This window comes from Oryx dammah, unplaced genomic scaffold (genome assembly GCF_014754425.2).
Source record: "Oryx dammah isolate SB20612 unplaced genomic scaffold, SCBI_Odam_1.1 HiC_scaffold_2, whole genome shotgun sequence".
Taxonomy (NCBI): Eukaryota; Metazoa; Chordata; class Mammalia; order Artiodactyla; family Bovidae; genus Oryx; species Oryx dammah.
Window position 1 is genome coordinate 195,916,540 of NW_024070186.1, and position 17,206 is coordinate 195,933,745.

A 17,206-nucleotide genomic window follows, 5' to 3' on the forward strand; every position below is an offset into this window, starting at 1 on the left:
GGCTCTCAGATGGACCCGGGGGATGGGCCTCTCGGACCCAGGGGGTGGGGGGCAGGAGGCTCTCAGATGGACGGTGGGGGGGCACAGGGCTCTCAGATGGACCGAGCGGGGGCTCTCAGATGGACCGGCGGGGCGGGTGCAGAGCTCTCAGATGGACCTGGGGGTCAGGGGGCTAGAGGCTCTCAGGTGGACACCTCCAGCTGGCCTGAGCTGGGGCCGGGGGCTGCAGTGGCTTTGGTCGGTCCTGGACTCTGGAGGAGAGTAGAGGCTTCCCTGTTCTCTGCTTCCAGAACATTCTCTGGTGCAGGCTGCAGTAGGAGGCAGCAGGGCCCTGGGAGGGACCCCCCAGGCTCCTCACTGACTGACCCCAGCCAGAGCTCACCTGATCCTGGGCCCCACCCACCTGTCACTGAGGCCGCTGCCTGCCTGGCTTTGGCGGGGGGGGACCTGCCGCCTCCCCGTGGTGGGGGGGGTTGGTGGGTCCCAGGCAGTGGTTCCCCTGGACCAACGCCCCTGCCTCCTGTGGCCTCAAGTGTGTGCAGGGCTGCCTCTCAGGCCTCCATTGGAGTTGCCCTCCATTGGTGTCTGGGAGTCGGGGTGGACGCCCAGGGTGGGCAGGCTGGGGTCAGGTCACGGGTCAGGCTGCGCTCCAGGGTGGGCGCCCCGGGCAGCTCAGCTGCCGGGCACGGAGCTGCCGGCGTGGCGGCCAGCTGCTGAGCTCTGGCGTCTGCGCTTCAGGACAGCCTGGTGTACGTGCTCAGCCGGGAGCGGCACACGGTGGGCCAGAGGACCCCGTCCAGCAAGCCCAGCATCAGCCTCTCGGCCCCCGACATCCTGCCTCTGCACTGCACCCTGCGCCGGTGCCAGCCCTCAGGCCCGGGCCCGGCGGGTGCCCAGCTGCTGCTGGAGCCGCTGCCCGGGGCGCCCGTCGCCGTCAACTTCGTGGAGGTGGGGACCCGCCCGGTCGTGCTGCGGCATGGTGATCTGCTGTCCCTGGGCCTCTACTACCTGCTGCTGTTCAAGGACCCGGCGCAGGCCCGGCCGCTGCCCGCCCAGGCCCTGGCCCGCCTCCGGGCTGCGCCACAGAGCTGCCGGCTGTGCGGCGCCCTGCTGCGGGCCCGCGGCACCCCCGCCCCGCCCAGGCCGCGGCCGCTGCAGCTGGAGTTCGACCCCGCCGTGGAGGACGTGCTGCTGGAGCGAATCATGACGCTGGTCGAGCCGGGTGGTGAGGACCACAAGCTGGCCCCCGCCTTCCTCCTCTGCCTCTGCATCCAGCACTCGGCCACCCGCCTCGAGCCGGGCTCCTTCGGGCAGCTGCTGCTCAAGATAGCCCGGCTGATCCGCCAGACCGTCTGGGTCAGTGGTGGGGCGGGGCCATGCGGGTGGAGGGGCCAGATGCTCAGAGGTCCCGAATCCCACGAGTGACCCTCCTTTCCCGAGCCTGCCCCCTGCCAGACACTGGGTGTAGTCATCCGCCGCTGCTGGCTTTCATTCTCACAGCACCCCGACAGCGTGGGAGTCCCATGTCCCAGCTGAGAGCACCGGGGCAGAGACCCGCGTCTCCTGAGCCCGATCGTGACCCTTGGCTTCCCTCTGAAGCTCGCAGGACCAGCCCCCGGCCCCCGCCCCCCGGGCGGGCGTGGAGCAGGCTTGTGGAGGTGGTGGAACGCTCTCCCAGGGTCCCGGGCTGGGTGATCCCGAGCTGCTTCCCCGAGGGTGAGAAGTCTCGCACGGGTCTGCCTCCAGCCCCCGAGGCTCCTTTGCTGTTTGTACTTCTGGGGGCATCAGCAGTCCCCCAGCCTGCCGCCACCCAGCGCTCACAAGTCTCCTCAGCTCAGGCGCCGGGAACGACTAAGAGCCTGCCAGGGGGTTGTTAGGGCCCACCGGGCCACCTTCACTAAAGCAGGAGTGGTTTCCTTTTTTATCTGTATGTACGTGTGGTCATCCCCAAGGCATGTGGGATCTTAGTTCCCAGACCAGGGCTCAGAACATGAGCCCCCTGCCGTGGAAGTGAGGGGCCCTAACCACTGGGCTGGCAGAAGAGTCCAAGAATGATTTCTTGATTAAAGGGGACAGAAAATGTTGGCTAGACCTGAATCCCTGTGGGCACGTTGAATCGTATTTGTACAAACACAAGCCCACGTGCAGCTGCTCGCTGTTCCCGGGGACTGGCTTTTAGAAGTGCGATTATGACGCTTCACCGTCAGGGAGTTGCTGGAATCCTTATTCTGAAGCTTGTCAAAGGTTTGACCTGTCTTTCCTTGTCCCTGCCTGGCCGGTTGTTACGTAAGAGAGCTGGGTATGAAATGTTCCTTCTGTGCTGGGAGGTCTGACCAAATGGGATGGTTCCTGTGTGGCTCAGAGCAGGTCAGCGGGTACAGGGTACCCCGGCAGGGAGGCTGCGTGCGCACGTGGGCGGAGCTGCAGCCGGTGGTGGTCTGACTGCGCACAGCCGTGCTGGCCCGTATGTCTCATCTTGCTTTCTCCCTGTTTCTGATTGTAGGAGAAAACCAAAGAACTGGCAGAGAAGCAGGCGCACCTGTAAGTATGGCCCCGTCACTGTACCCCCCCGGCTCCCCTGGTTCCCCGAGGGGCTCAGACCCAGCTCCCCCCACCCCCACTGGGGTCTGCTCTGTGCTTCCGTGAACTGCGGTGCTGGAGAAGACTCTTGAGGGTCCCTTGGACTGCAAGGAGATCCAGCCAGTCCGTCCTAAAGTGTCTTTCTGTCTCTGGGGGGCTCTCTCCATGTCTGCAGTCACCACCTGCAGAACTGTGTGTTGGGGGAGTGTGTGACACAGAGTGGGCGCGACCCTCTCGGAAGCCGCCTCCTCACTCGCTCCCGTAATGACCGTGTTAATGTGAACCGGCTTCTTCGGGGGAACGGACACCTCCAGGGTCCAGATGGGGCAGCCGGTCTTGGCTCTCCAACCAGCAGCACTGTATCTACTCTAACTCAGCACTGGAGGACTTGGGGAAACCATTTGACATCGGTGGTAGAGATGAGTGGACACTGCAGGGAACCGCCTTTGCAAACATGCCTGAGCCATGGCTGCCCGCCCCCAGAGGAGCGCTGCACGCGGCCACCGCACGTCGGGGGTGCGGGGCTCCTGAGGCCACAAGTCCCACTGCGGTCCACAGCGGTTTGCCTCATCCCTGTTCACGTGACAACCTGGACAGCATTTAAAAGGCAGAGACATCACTTGGCCGACAAAGGTCCGTCTAGTCAAGGCTGTGGTTTTTCCGGTGGTCGTGTATGGATGTGAGAGTTGGACTGTGAAGAAAGCTGGGTGCTGAAGAATTGATGCTTTTGAACTGTGGTGTTGGAGAAGACTCTTGAGAATCCCGTGGACTGCAAGGAGATCCAACCAGTCCATCCTAAAGGAAATCAGTCGTGAATGTTCACTGGAAGGACTGATGCTGAGGCTGAAGCTCCAATATTTTGGCCACCTGATGCGAAGAACTGACTCATTGGAAAAGACTCTGATGCTGGGAAAGATTGAAGGCAGGAGGAGAAGGGGACGACAGAGGATGTGATGGTTGGATGGCATCACTGATGTGATGGACATGAGTTTGAGCAAGCTCCGGGAGTTGGTGATGGACAGGGAAGCCTGGTGTGCCGCAGTTCATGGGGTCACAAAGACCCAACTGAGCAACTGAACTGAACTGTTCATGTGAAGGTGTCGAGCGAAGAGGGTCCATTTATAAAGCACATGCCTGCTCTCGTGCTTGCGGGATGCCGTCCACCTGCGGTAGGTCCTGTAAGGGGAGCAGGCGGAAGCATCATCGCCCCCTCCTTCCTACATTGTTGTTGGGACCTAGAGGGATGGAGCTGGGAGCCGGGGTCTGATCAGCGAGGCTCCTGCTGGGCTGAGATGAACAGAATCCCCATGGGGCTTGTGGGCATCCAAGCAGCGCTGGCCCAGACGTGGGATTGCTGGGTCATAAGGAAGCTCTGGTTTATTTTTTTGAGGAACCTCCGTGCTGTGTCCCACAGCGGCTGTGCCAGTTGGCATCCCCACCGGCGGTGCTCAGGAGTTGCGGTTTCTCCACATGCTCTGCAACGCTCACTGGACCGGGTCTTTTTAAAAAAGTGCTGATTTATGTGCTTGGCTGCAGCAGGGCTCGGGAGCTGCACGCGGGGTCCTCGTCGCGTCCGGCTGGATCTTGGTTGAGGCGAAAGGATGCCCTGGTTGTGTGGGGCTCAGTGGCTCTGTGGCAGGTGGGGGTTAGTTCCCTGACCGGGGATAGAGCCCGCGCCCCCTGCCCTGCAGGGCGGTCTTGACCGCTGGGCCCCCAGAGGTCCCGTCTCTATCTTCCCGCTGCGGGCATCTGGCAGGTGTGAGGTGGCCGCACCCCATGGTCTGACGTGCGTCTCCCTGGTGCTCAGGGAGGCTGAGGATTTTCCTGCCCCCGCTGTCGGTCTGCTTGGAGACACACCTGTTCACACGGTCAGCCCGTCTGTAATCGGGTTATTGGGGTTTTTGCTTTGGGAGTGTGCGGGTCCCTTGTGTGCACTGGAGGCCTGCCCCGTTCAGCGGGCACGCAGTTTGTACATTCTCCCTCCCATCCGTCGGCCGCCTTTTCGTTCTGTGAGCGGTCGCCTCTCTGTTGGTCTGACCCCACTGGTCGGTCTCCGCTCCGTGGCCAGTGCCTTTCTGGCCCTGGCCCTACTCAGGCTCTTCTGGATGGTGGGCCAGGCTGCAGTGCCTCCTTGGGGCCCCAGAGCGCCACCTGGGCTGGCCAGGGGCACAGACCTCAGCGCTGACCACACCAGGACCCAACACCAGAGCCCCGCTGGTGGCCGAAGCTTAGCTGGTGGATTGTTCCTATGTGGAGGCATGTCTGTCCTGCTGAGTTATGGGTGAGACTGAGAACGGCAATACGTGTGGAAACAAAATGGACTTGGGTTCTGACAAGCAGATTAATGGGATTCCCAGGTGGCTCAGTGGTAAAGAACCCCCCTGCCAGTGCAGGAGACATGAGACCTGGGTTCGATCCATGGGTCGGGAGGATCCCCTGGAGGACGGCTTGGCCACCCCTCCAGTGTTCTTGCCTGGAGAATCCCGTGGACAGAGGAGCCTGGCGGGCTGCAGTCCATGGGGTCACGGAGTCAGACATGACTGAAGCAGCTTTGCCTGCGCACACAAACAGATTAATCCTTTTTTAGTGACATAAAGGTCTGTATAGTCAATGCTATGGTTTTTCCAGCCGTCATGTATGGATGTGAGAACTGGACCATAAAGAAGCCTGAACACCAAAGAATCGATGCTTTTGAACTGTGGTGTTGAAGACCCTTGAGAGTCTCTTGGACTGCAAGAAGATCAAACCAGTCAATCATAAAGGAGATCAGCCCTGAATACTCACTAGAAGGACTGAAGCTGAAGTCCAGTACTTTGGCCACCTGCTGTGAAAAGCCAGCTCAGTGGAAAAGACCCTGATGTTGAGAAAGATTGAAGGCGGGAGGAGAAGGGGACAACAGGATGAGATGGTTGGATGGCATTACCGACTCGATGGACCGGAGTTTGAGCAAAGCCCGGGAGATGGTGAAGGACAGGGAGGCCTGGCGCGCTGCAGTCCATGGACACAGCCCCGAGTAGCTGAACAGCAACAACGACGCAGCACTCTCCATTCCTGCGCATCGATGCGTGTGTGACTCAGACCAGCGAGGAGGATGGGCGAGAGGAGCAAGATGAGCAGGAAGAGCAAGGAGAGCTGGGCGCGGGAAAGGGCGCCGCGGGCCCGGCCAGCTGCTCCAGGGGGACGCAGCCCCCCTGATGCTTCCTGGCTGGGCCTGTGGTCTGACCCCCAGCTTGGCGGTCACCGCAACAGCTGGAGTCTGCGAGCTGCTCTGGGTTCCTGGAAGTCCCCCAGGCAGGACGAAGAGCCGGTGTCGGCCCTGTTTGCGCAGGCTGTCCGCAGCGCCTACCTTGCCCCTGGAATCCCGCCGGTGAGAGGCACAGCCGCGGTCACCCCGGACAGACCCAGTGTATCTCTGGGGGGCTTGCTCTGCTTGTCCGAGAATCCCTGCTCGCCTGTGGGAGCCTTGGCAGGTGTGGTCGCGCCAAGTGTTGGATGCTCTTGGGACACAGGTCTCCCAGCCAGGCTTGCTGCAGGGGAGGAGCCAGACAGAGACGCGGGGCTGCCATTTACACGAGGGGCCCTGGGTCCCGGCTCTGGAGATGCGGGAGGAAGGGCCGAGATGGGCGGAAGCTGCCTGACCTCGGAGGCAGGGCCCCCCACAGTCCGCAGTGTCCCCGGGAAGGGAGAGGTGCTGGGTCCCTCCGCCCGGGGGACTGGCCCCCAGGAGAGTGATGGGACCCTGCTCCCTGCCTGGGCCCCCCGCCTGCGTTGCCTCCCCAGGGACTCGAGTGCCTCTGCGCGAGCTGAGCCGTGTGTCAGCAACCTGGGCCCAGTGGTGGTTCCTGATGGTTAAATCTTGCAGTGATTTCTGTGACCCCTCCTCCCAGCCCACTGACTCCCCACCATCTTCCGGGTCCTGCTGTGCTTAGCTGACCCTGTCTGCCCGCCCCCCGAGCAGTTACGTCGTTTCCTGTTAGTTCCACTGTGAGCTTAGAACACGGCGCTCCTTAACACCAGGGCTGACCCCTGGTTGCTTGTCCGATCAGTCGCACCCCCCTCCCCGCGTGACCTAGTTCTGAGAGAAGGCGCTAAGACGGCGAATCCGCCAGAGGGCTTTGCCCTGGGACCGCAGGCACTCCTCCCGTGAGGTTCGTGGGCAACGTGCCTCTCGCTGTTAGGGGTCTGAGTCTAACTGCCCAGCCCGACGCGGGGCGCTGGCAGGGCTGGTGGCCCTGGGGGAGCGGAGGGGCGGGCTGGCCTCCCGGTGACCTTGGGTCTCCCTGTCTGGCAGCCCCGAGCCGCCGTCCGCGGCCAGCTTCTCCCTGGCCGGCCTGGCCCCCGACCTGCAGCACGTCCTCTTCTGGATGTCCAACACGGTGGAGCTCCTTTACTTCGTGCAGCAGAGGTGCCCACTCTACATGCAGAGCCTGGAGGAGGAGCTGGACGTCACAGGTGAGCTGTGTGCCGGCCCCTGCCACGCAGCCCCGCCGAGCTCCGCCTTGGGGGCTGGGCCGCGCTGCACATCCCTCTGCGGGCACTGCCGGCCCCTGGCCACGGCCCCTCCTGCACGCGGCAGAGTTTCAGAGAGAGGCGTGCTGCCCGCGAGAGCACGTGATGGGAAACTCGGAGACTGAGACTTGAAACCGTGCGTCGGAGAGTTGATGAAACCGGCGTGAAGTGCTGAAGACACTCAGTGAGAAAGGGGCTCCAAGGGGGCTGGCTGGGAGGGCTTTGTGGGGAAGGTGGTGTTCGGCCTGGCTCTGAGGCGTGCGGGGTTTCAGCGGACATGTGTCTGCCGGCGCTGGGGGCCCTGGCGGGTCCTGGGACGCAGCGGCAGGCTGACCCTGGGTCTCTGCGCAGCCTAGCTCCCGCAGCGGAGCTCAGCGGGGCTGTGTGGCAGGGGCCGGCACACAGCTCACCTGTGATGTCCAGCTCCTCCAGGCACACCGCCAGGACTGGGTGTGCGGGCCGGGCCCCAAGAGCTCAGTTTTGGCCTGGACAGGACCGCGCGTCCCTCACTCCTGCCAGCCTCCCTGGAGCTGCTGCTCCCCAGGGGCACGGCCCCAAGACCCGGCTGCGCAGGGCTATGGGGAGGCCGGTCGATGGGACAGGGTGTGTGAGGCGACTGACCCATTGCTGCTTCCCAGGACGTGGCCCCAGGCTCACAGTCGGCCTGAGGCCCTGGGCCTGATGCCGCTGCCGGGCCCGATGCCAACTGGCCCAGCTCCTGGAGGACAGGCTCGTGGTGGCCGATGGTGTGCGGCGTGGGCAGGCTTCACAGTCCACTCTGCTCAGCTGGCCGGGGGAGCCGGCTGTGGAGATCGTTGCGGGGCTGGAGGTCTGGCCGAGCCGAGCCCGTGGGGGCTCAGGCCCTGGGTGGACCCCGCCAGGCCTGGGGAGGTGGGTGCGTGTCCTTCCCGTGGCCGTCTTGGTTCCTGAGGCTCTGGGGGCCGGGGGTCCTGGGCCTGCATGGACGCGTGGTGCGAAGCCATGGCTCCTTTGTGTCCGCTGGTCTGTGTCCGGCCCGCCGGCCTGGCGTGCTGCCTGTGTCCCCCTTGCGTGGACGCCGTGTGCCTTGCCCGGTGGCTCCTGTGCGCTCTCCCCCGCTCCGCTGGGCTGCTGCAGGCCGCCAGCCTGGAGGCAGGTGCCCCGACCCCACCCGACCCCCAGACTCTGGGCACGGTGTTCTCAGGCGAGTCCTACTGGTGCCCCTTCCTGTCCGATCATTTCAGACCCTGTGACCTGCAGAGGGACCCCGAGTCCGGCTGACGTTCATAAAGCGGGAGGCGGGGGTGCTCTGCTCCCTCGGCCGCTGCCTCTGCTCTCAGGAGGGAGTTATTTTTGATCCAAGCCCCAGATGTTGTATAGCCCAGTCGACGCTGGGAGAGGGGGTCCAGCCTCTGCCCACCCTGGGGACCGGGGCAGCCACAGCAGGGCCTGAGCCCCAGAAACACGGCCTGGGGGCATACAGCCTGCAGAGAGCAGGGAGCACCACCAGCCCGGCGCCCAGGGCAGGTTGAGGGTGTGCCGGCTGCCTGCCCTCCAGCAAGAAGCATCTGTGGGAAGAGCACTAGGGCAGGATCTCAGGTCCTGAGTGCTGGAAAGAGCTTTTCTTCCCCAAACACCCTTTTCTGCCTGAAGCTCTTACCCAGAAGGCCCGTTCACGTGGCAGATAAAACGTTACCCCATCCGGGGGTGTTTATGTTAGTCATTTAAAGTTCTCCTGTGAGACCTGGAGGCTGTGCCTCAGATCCGAGATGTGGGGGCCGGGGGTCCTCAGGGCCCAGGGGCTCAGGACGCGGCTGGAAGCGGCCGAGGCTCCTGGCCCTCCGACAGGCTCGTGGGGGCGCTGGCTCAGTTGGCAGCACTGGCAGAGCCTGCGCCGTGGCTGGCGGGGCTTCGGGACTTCCTGGGCATCTGCTGGGGGCCACCCCGGGGTTGTCTCTCTGGGTCTCCAGCCGCCACCTCTCTGTTGGCTCCTCCCACTGGAGCCCCGGCGCCCACGCAGGGGTGTAGGTCCGCCTTCTAAGACTAGCGGGCGGCATCCGAGGCTGCAGGACGCAGGCCTGGGGCCCTCAAATTGCCCCACTGGCTTCTCCCCCGAAGCCCAGTTCAGTTCAGTCGCTCAGTTGTGTCCGACTCTCTGTGACCCTATGGCCTGCAGCACGCCAGGCCTCCCTGTCCATCACCATCTCCCGGAGTCTACCCAAACCCATGTCATCGAGTCGGTGATGCCGTCCAGCCATCTCATTCTCTGTCGTCCCCTTCTCCCGCCTTCAGTCTCTCCCAGCATCAGGGTCTTTTCCAAAGAGGCAGCTCTTCGCGTCAAGTGGCCAGAGTATTGATGTTTCAGGCCCTCCCGAAGCCCAGGGAGGCTCTCAAATGAGACCTTGCAGGCCAGACTCTGGGATGGGCCCTGGGGGGCCCCGCAGGCTGGCCTCTGGCTTCCTGGTCGGTGGGTTCTTGGGGCCCAAGCCCTTGATGGCGTGGTCTGCTGGGCGGGTCTCTGATGGACTCACACCACTTGCTCTCTGTTTGACTGGCGGCCCCAGCCCTGTACTCCTGGGGGCCCGGCTTAGGGCTCAAGTTGATTCCTGGACCCCTCCCGCCTGAGAGGAGATTCCCCGACGTGGGTTCACGATGTGTGCTAATTAGAAGGCGGTGCAGGGCGCAGTGGGAGGACAGCCGTGCGGGTGGCCTCCTGTCCTCGTAGAGAGAAACGGGGGCTGAGCGTCCAGACTGGGGTGGGGTCCCGTCTGGCCCGCTCTGCCCCCAGGGCACCGTGTACCCTTGTTTGAAAGGCCCCTCAAGTGGCCCCACCCTTTGGGGCCTCTGCTCTTGGGTACCCCGTGGCCAGTCTGGCTCTTGGCTCTACCGGAGCCCCTCTTGGGGGGAGTCGCCCAGAACCGCTCACACCCCCACCCTGGCCGCCGCCCAGCCTGCAAGTCCTGCCCACCACTTGCCTGGTGCCCATCGGACCCGAGCCCCCAGGTGCCGAGGGCCGGGGCCTCTGGCCTGTGCTGGGACAGCGCGGCTCCTGCGGGGCGACTGGGGGCTGTGTGGGCTCTTCTTGGAAAATGTCGCTGCTCTCCCGAGTGACGGTCTCTGGAGGAGCGTTGGCCCACGCCCTCTGACCTGGGTCCCAGTGAGAAGTGATTGGGACCGGATCTGCCGTCGCGGGCGCTGGGTCCTGGCTGAGCCCCGAAGCGACCCGTTCATGAGCGCCTGCTGCGCTGGCAGCGGCTCAGCGTCCATGGGCAGGAGGTGTGGGGCCTGGGTCCCGGCCGCCTCGGCCAGCTCCTTCGGACGCCGGGGCCCTGGAGAGGTGTGGCAGACCGGTTCCGGGAGGGTGGGTCGCCCCCTGGCTTTGGGTTATCTCATTCTCCAAGCCCAAAAGGAGGCGTTGGGCGGAGCATTCAGGCCACGGGGCAGTTCCGGAAGGTTCCTGTCTGCGTCCCCAACCCTGCACCACCCCCCCCACCCCGGTGACAGTGCCGCTCTCCCCGCAGGCTCCAAAGAGTCCCTGTTCTCCTGCGCCCTCACGGCCAGTGAGGAGGCCATGGCGATGCTGGAGGAGGTGGTCCTGTACGCCTTCCAGCAGTGCGTCTACTACGTCTCCAAGGTACCACGCCATGTGCGCCTGGGGCCTGAGCGCCGGCCCTCTGTGCCCCCATCCCCGACCTCGGCCCCACCGGCCTCGGCCCCCCCAGCCTCGCCCTCTGGCCCCACCCTCTGTGGCCCCATCCCCGGCCTCGCCCCCCCGGCCTCGCCCTCCAGCCCCCTGGCCCCACCCTCTGTGGCCCCGGCCCCTCTGTCCCCTCGCTCGCTGTCCGTCCTATAGACTTAGCCCTCCGCTGCGCTGCTCTGGGAAATAGCGGCCCCGCCCGCCCTGGCCCTTTGCCAGGCCCCCGCCGCCCACGCCCTCTGCGCCTCCGCAGGAGCTTTCCTGAGCCTCCTGTGCCCCTGCAGCTCCTGTGGGGCTGACATGTGGTGTGGCCAGGGCGGGCCCTGGGCCTCTGCTGGCAGCGCTTTCCTCTGGTCCCCAGGCTTTGTACGTCTGCCTCCCAGCGCTACTGGAGTGCCCCCCGTTCCAGTCAGAGTGCCGGGAGAGCTGGAGCGCGGGGCCCCCGCTGCCCGAGGAGCTGCGCCACGTGGTGGCCGTGTACCAGGCCACCCTAGACCTGCTCCGGCGACTGCACGTGCACCCCGAGGTCGCCGCGCAGGTGCTGGCCTACCTCTTCTTCTTCTCCGGCACACTGCTGCTCAACCAGCTGCTGGACAAGGGTGAGGGCGGGTGCACCCCCGGCGCCGCGTGTGTCCTCGGGGGAGCCCGTCGTGCTGCGCTGGGCCCGGGCAGGCGCCCCGGCAGCGTGTGCAGGGGGCCCTCCGGCTTTTCCTAGCTCCTGCTATCCCCACTCAGCCCTGGGCCCCCGAGAGAAAGGAACAGGCTCAGGGAACTGGCGAGACCTTTGACCCAGCCTCACCAGCGCCCAGATCTCTGTCACCTGGCCCAGGCTCAGGGCTGCCGGGATCTCTGGCCGAGGCAGAGCCTGGGGCACAGGGCTGGGCGAGTGGGGCAGGCGTATGGGTTCTCCTGCCGCCTCCCGTCTGTCCAGAGGCCTGGGGCGCTGCCGGGCTTGTCTCCCTTGGGGGCGCCCTGCAAGGGCTCTGCATCACTCTCCCTCCGTCCCTCCCCCAGGCCCCTCTTTAAGCTGCTTCCACTGGCCCAGGGGCGTCCAGGCCTGCGCCCGCCTGCAGCAGCTCCTGGAGTGGATCAGGAGTGCGGGCTTCGGAGAGGCAGGGGAGCACTTCTTCCGGAAGCTTTCCTGCACGCTCAACCTGCTGGCCACGCCCAGCGCCCAGCTCATCCAGGTGAGAGGGGCTAGGGGGCGGTGGTCGGTCTGGGCTCAGCAGCTTGCAGTCCCTGTGTGCAGGCGAAGCGCGCCTCAGTCCTGTCCAACTCTTCGCAACCCCATGGACTGTAGCCCACCAGGCTCCTGTCCATGGGGATTCTCTGGGCAGGAATCCAGGAGTGCATTGCGTGCCCTCCTCCAGCTGCAGCCCCTGGTCCCCAGCTGTTACCAGACAGGCAGGGTGACAGCCCAGCTCGACTGTGTCTCGTCCCTGACCTACTGTGGCACAGGGGGGCCCTGCTGACTGGTGGAGGTGAAGGACCCTGAGGTGGGGCAGTCACCCCAGTCACCTGGAGCCCCATCTAAGCTCATGAGTCCTTAAATTTGGGAAAATATTTGCAAACGATGTGACCGACAAGGGCTTCATTTCCAAAATCTACAAACAAGTCGTAAAGTTCAGTATCAAAAAATAGCCCAATCAAAAATACGCAGAAGACCTAAATAGACAATTCTCCAAAAAAGCCATACAGATGGCCAAAGGCATGCAAAAAAATACTCGATGTTGCTAATTATTAGTGAAATGCAAATCAAAACTACAAAGTGCTATCACCTCACACCTGTCAGGACAGCCATTGCTAAAAAGCCCCAAACTAAGCAATGCTGGAGAGGGCGTGGAGGGCCCTCCTATGTTGGTGGGAATGTAAACTGGTACAGCCACTCGAGAACAGTGTGGAGAATCCTCAAAAATTAAAAATAGAGCTGCCATACGACTCAGCCCTTAATCCATATGGTAGTGAGGTAATATAAAAATCCTTCAAGCTAGACTTCAACAGTACGTAAATTGAGAACTTCAGATATTCAAGCCGGGTTTAGAAAAGGCAAAGGAACCAGAGAGAGACCAAGTTGCCAATATCCGTTGGATCATTAAAAAAGTGAGGGAATTCCAGAAAAACCTCTGCTTCATTGATTATGCTAAAGTCTTTGACTGTGTGGATCACAACAAACTCTGGAAAACTGTGAAAGAGATGGGAATACCAGACCACTTTACCTGCCTCCTGAGAAATCTGTAAGCAGGTCAAGAAGCAATAGTTACAACTGGACATGGAACAACAGTCTGGTTCGAAATTAACTGGAGGATGTTAAGGCCGGGTATCATCCCTCTGCTTATTGGCTTGTATGCAGACGTCATGCACAATGCTAGGCTGGCTGAATCACAAGCTGGAATGAAGGTTGCTGGGAGAAATGACCAACAACCTCAGGTATACAGATGACACCACTCTAATGGCAGAAAGTGAAGAACTAAAGAGCCTCTGGAAGGTGAAAGAGAGTAAAAAAGTTGGCTTAAAACTCAACATTCAAAAAACTAAGATCATGGCATCCGGTTCCATCACTTCATGGCAGATAGATGGGCATAAAGTGGAAATAGTGGCAGATTTTCTTGGCCTCCAAAAGCACTGTGGATGGTGACTGCAGCCACGAAATTAAAAGATGCTTGCTCTTAGGAAGAAGAGCTATGGCAAACCTAGACAGCATATTAAAAAGCAAAGACATCACTTTGCCAGCTAAAGGTCCATAGAGTCAAACCTACGGTCTTTCTAATAGTCATGTTTGGATATGAGAGTTGGACCATAAAGATTTAGTGTTGAAGAATTGATGAATTTGAATTGTGGTGCTGGAGAAAACTCTAATTCAGAAAGACACACGCACCTCAGTGTTCATAGCAGCACTGTTTACAACATCCAAGACATGAGATCAGCCTGAGCGTCCACAGACAGAAGAATGGCTAAGGGAGGCGTGGTACCTGTATATAGTGGAATGCTACTGAGCCGTTAAAAAGAATGGAATAATGGTATTTGTAGCAACATGGGCACAGCCAGGGAGTATCATACTAGCTAAGTCGGAAAGAGAAAGACAGCTGCCATGTGATACCACTTGTATGCAGAATCTAAAATAAGATATAAAAGAACTTATTTACAAAGCAGAGGCAGACTTGCAGACATAGGAAACACGTGCATGGTTACCAGAGGGGGAGGGGAGGAGAGAGGTTAGGGACCTGGGATTAAGAGATGCAAACGACTCTGCGTGAAGTAGGGAGATGGATTCTCCATGCAGCGCAAGGAACCAGAGTGCCCTGCAGTAAACCATGATGGGAGAGTCTGAAGGAGCCTCAGGTGGGTGATTCTTCGTGTATAAAACTATACCAGCAATTAGCAGCACCGTCAGTCAACTCTGCGTCCATAAAAGGAAGAGGAGGAGGCAGAAGAGCGGGTCAGAGAGATAGGAGAGGCAGCGGCGGAGGACGGGCCTTGGCGCGCGTCGGCCTCCGGGATTCAGGAGCAGCCCTCGGCCCGGGGCCGGCACGGACACGGGACCTCTGCCCTGGAGCCGCCGGGGAACACAGCCCCCGGCCCTCGGCCCAGCGTAAGCCGTGCCGGCTGTTTGACCCCAAGACCTGCGAGACTGTTCTCGCTGCCACGTTCGAGCTCATTTGCTACAACAGCAGCCGGAGGCAAGGATGCCGGCTCGCCTGCCTCCCTCACTTGTGCCGTGACGCGGTCGTCACTGGGTGGGGTGAGGCCCCCAGGCCCTTTCCTGCCAGGTGGCGAGCAGCCCCGTGGGCTTGCTCCCTGCCACCCGCAGTCCTGCCCCAGGCTGTCACTCACCGCCCAGCACCGTCATTTGCCACCCTCGAGACAGGCTGTTTAGGGAGAAGAAGCTTGTTTAAAAAACCATCGACATCCTCGTAAAGAGGAGGCAGAGTATCCGTAACATAATGACCGGATGCTGTAAATGGGAAGAATTCTTGGAAGTTAAAACTGCGACAGCAGAGACGCAAAGTTCAGTAGCAGAGTTGGAAGTTGAAGTTCAGGGAATTTCTCAGAAAGCAGAGCCCATGAGATGGGAAGGAGGTGCCTGGCCGTCGGGCGCCTGTTGACTCCCTCCCTGGAAAAGCAGCCGAGGCCTTGCTGCGTGCGGGGTGCAGTGAGGATGGGGCCGCCCCCAACACAGCTCAGGACCCCCGTGACCCCGCCCAGGCCTCTGATGTTGGCAGGGAAGTGAGGCGAAAAAGGGAGAGAGGAGGAAGGTAAAGGACAGTCAGTGACACCTGCTTCCTAGCAGCAGGAGGCCAGAGAGGCAGAGCGAAGGGGCCAAGACCTGCGCAGGACGCGCCCCTGCGGGCTCCCAGGGAGGAGCCTGCTTCTCAGGAGCTGACGCACAGCTGCCGCCCAGGTTCCCCATGAGGGCCTCCCGCCTGAAGTCCTGAGCCCTGTTAGCCAGAGGGTGGTTTCCCACCCCCGGCCCCCGGAAGCTCCCCCCCGCAGAAGGCAGGCGTGGTCTGAGCATTCTGGGAGCCCTCCCTGGTCCTCATCACAGCCAGAGCTGGTCCCCTTGCGGACCTCACTCTCCGCCTGGCCCCCGGGGGCTCCCTGGAAGGCAGGCTGGCCCCCCTTGCATGGGGTGGGCTCCGCGGCCTTTGACCAGGAGCGCTTCTTGTCGCAGATGAGCTGGGCGAGCCTGCGGGCCGCGTTCCCCGCCCTGAGCCCCGCGCAGCTGCACCGGCTGCTGACTCAGTACCAGCTGGCCTCGGCCATGGGCCCCATGAGCGCCTGGGAGCCGGGCGCCCAGGACGGCCCTGCTGCCTTCAAGTCAGGTGAGGCCCCTCCGCGGGGGCGCTGGGATCTGGGGCGTCGCCCGTGGGGGCAGGGCAGGACCCCCGAGGAGGAAGGTGGCCCAGGGCTGGGGCTCCCCTTGGCCCCCGAGGTCTGGGCTCAATAACGGGTCCCCGCTGCCCCTTGGGGCCTTGCCCAGCGCTCGGCCACCAGGGAAGGGGCAGGCTGTCCACACTGGGCAGGTCAACACAGCGCGGTCCTGGGCATACCTGCCATGCCCACACGCTCGTGCACACGGGGACAGATGCACACACGTGCACGTGCTCTTCATGAGTTAGCCGAGCCCCTCTCGTCGTGAGCAGTACAGTGTGACACAGAGACGGACAGTGCAGGGTGGGGGTGCAGACAGAAGGGGCTTCGCCCCATCTCCCCCTCTTCACGTGGGCTTGGACTCTGGACAGTCCCCCCTTGTACTGGGTCACGTCCAAGGCCTGCGGGGGCCTCTGTCTGGGGGTTGGGTGGGCCGTGCCCCGCGGGTGACAGTGCGGGGTGCTGTCAGTGTGGCTGAGGGCACCCCCAGTGTGGGTGGGTGCTGGGCCGGGGGTGCCGGGGAGGGCGTGGGGCGCATGTTCCCCCTGGCGGAGCTTGGGTCATCCCGGTGGCCCTTGGGGCTGGGCCGGCCTGGATCCCGTCCCTGGGGTCCTGTGGCGGCGGGTAGGTCGCAGGCAGCGCCTCCTGGCCGAGGTCACAGCCCCCTGCCCCCCCAGAGGAGGTCCTGGAGTCCTACGAAAACCCCCCACCCATTGTCTTGCCGAGCGAGGGCTTCCAGGTGGACCTGGACGCGGCGAGCCCGGACGAGCGCATCTGCCAGCACCTCCTCCAGCTCCGCCAGTTCCTGTGCGGCCTGCGGAGCCCGCCCGGCCCCAGCGGAGCGCCCGCCCGGCCCGAGGGCCTCCAGGTGCCGGGGACGTGCCAGCGGGGTGCCCGTGGCTCGGGGCGGCCCCTCTGCTCCCCTCTCAGATCCGCCGCTGGGGCTGAGTTCTCTCTTGTCTCCCCAGGGCCTACACCACACCAGTCCCGAGGGCCACCCTGAGGCCCGGAGCTGCTCCCCGGCTTCCAGGGACCCCAGTGGGGGAGCCCAGGAGGCTGGCCTGGAGCACCCTCTCCCTTCTGTGGGGGGTCCCTGGGCACAGGGCCTCCCAGGAAGGCCGCCCGGCTGCCAGAGCCGCGGGGGCCTCCAGGCTGCGGACCCACGTGGGGACCCCTCGTGCCTGCTCACACCCCCAGGCACGCCGCTTGGCCTGGAGCCTGCGGCCCCCGACTGGCCCGAAGGCAACAGTGCCTGCGGGAGGGCGCTCCCAGAAGGGCGGAGGACGGGACCCGGCGGCCTGCGGGGCGCCTTCCGGGAAGGTGAGCCCAACAGCTTGCCCTGCGCCCCGGCGGCTCCCTTAGGGTCCTTCCCCTGCGGAGTCGGGCAGCATGTCTGGCTGGGCTGTCAGAGTCGCCCCCGAGCGCCTGTCACCCTGGAACCCAGGATGGGCCCTAGCTGGGCCCGGGGTTGGGGGGGAACACCCTGGAACACAGGGTGGGGGTGCTGGAGATGGGGCTCGGGGGGGAATGGATGGCTCCCGATGTGCGTTCTGCCCCAGAGCTGGTGCGAGG

The 17,206-nt window shown here is 63.1% G+C and overlaps 1 protein-coding gene across 1 annotated transcript in view; it reads left to right on the forward strand.

Annotated features, from left to right (window-relative positions):
- Positions 1 to 17,206, forward strand: part of RADIL (Rap associating with DIL domain) — a 50,764-nt gene that overhangs the window by 31,942 nt on the left and 1,616 nt on the right. The window contains exons 3-11 of the mRNA XM_040231700.1: positions 739 to 1,356; positions 2,504 to 2,541; positions 6,872 to 7,032; positions 10,590 to 10,702; positions 11,127 to 11,364; positions 11,780 to 11,952; positions 15,435 to 15,585; positions 16,312 to 16,502; positions 16,603 to 16,954. Coding sequence (XP_040087634.1) covers positions 739 to 1,356; positions 2,504 to 2,541; positions 6,872 to 7,032; positions 10,590 to 10,702; positions 11,127 to 11,364; positions 11,780 to 11,952; positions 15,435 to 15,585; positions 16,312 to 16,502; positions 16,603 to 16,954 — 2,035 coding nt within the window. The remainder of the gene's footprint in view (positions 1 to 738; positions 1,357 to 2,503; positions 2,542 to 6,871; positions 7,033 to 10,589; positions 10,703 to 11,126; positions 11,365 to 11,779; positions 11,953 to 15,434; positions 15,586 to 16,311; positions 16,503 to 16,602; positions 16,955 to 17,206) is intronic.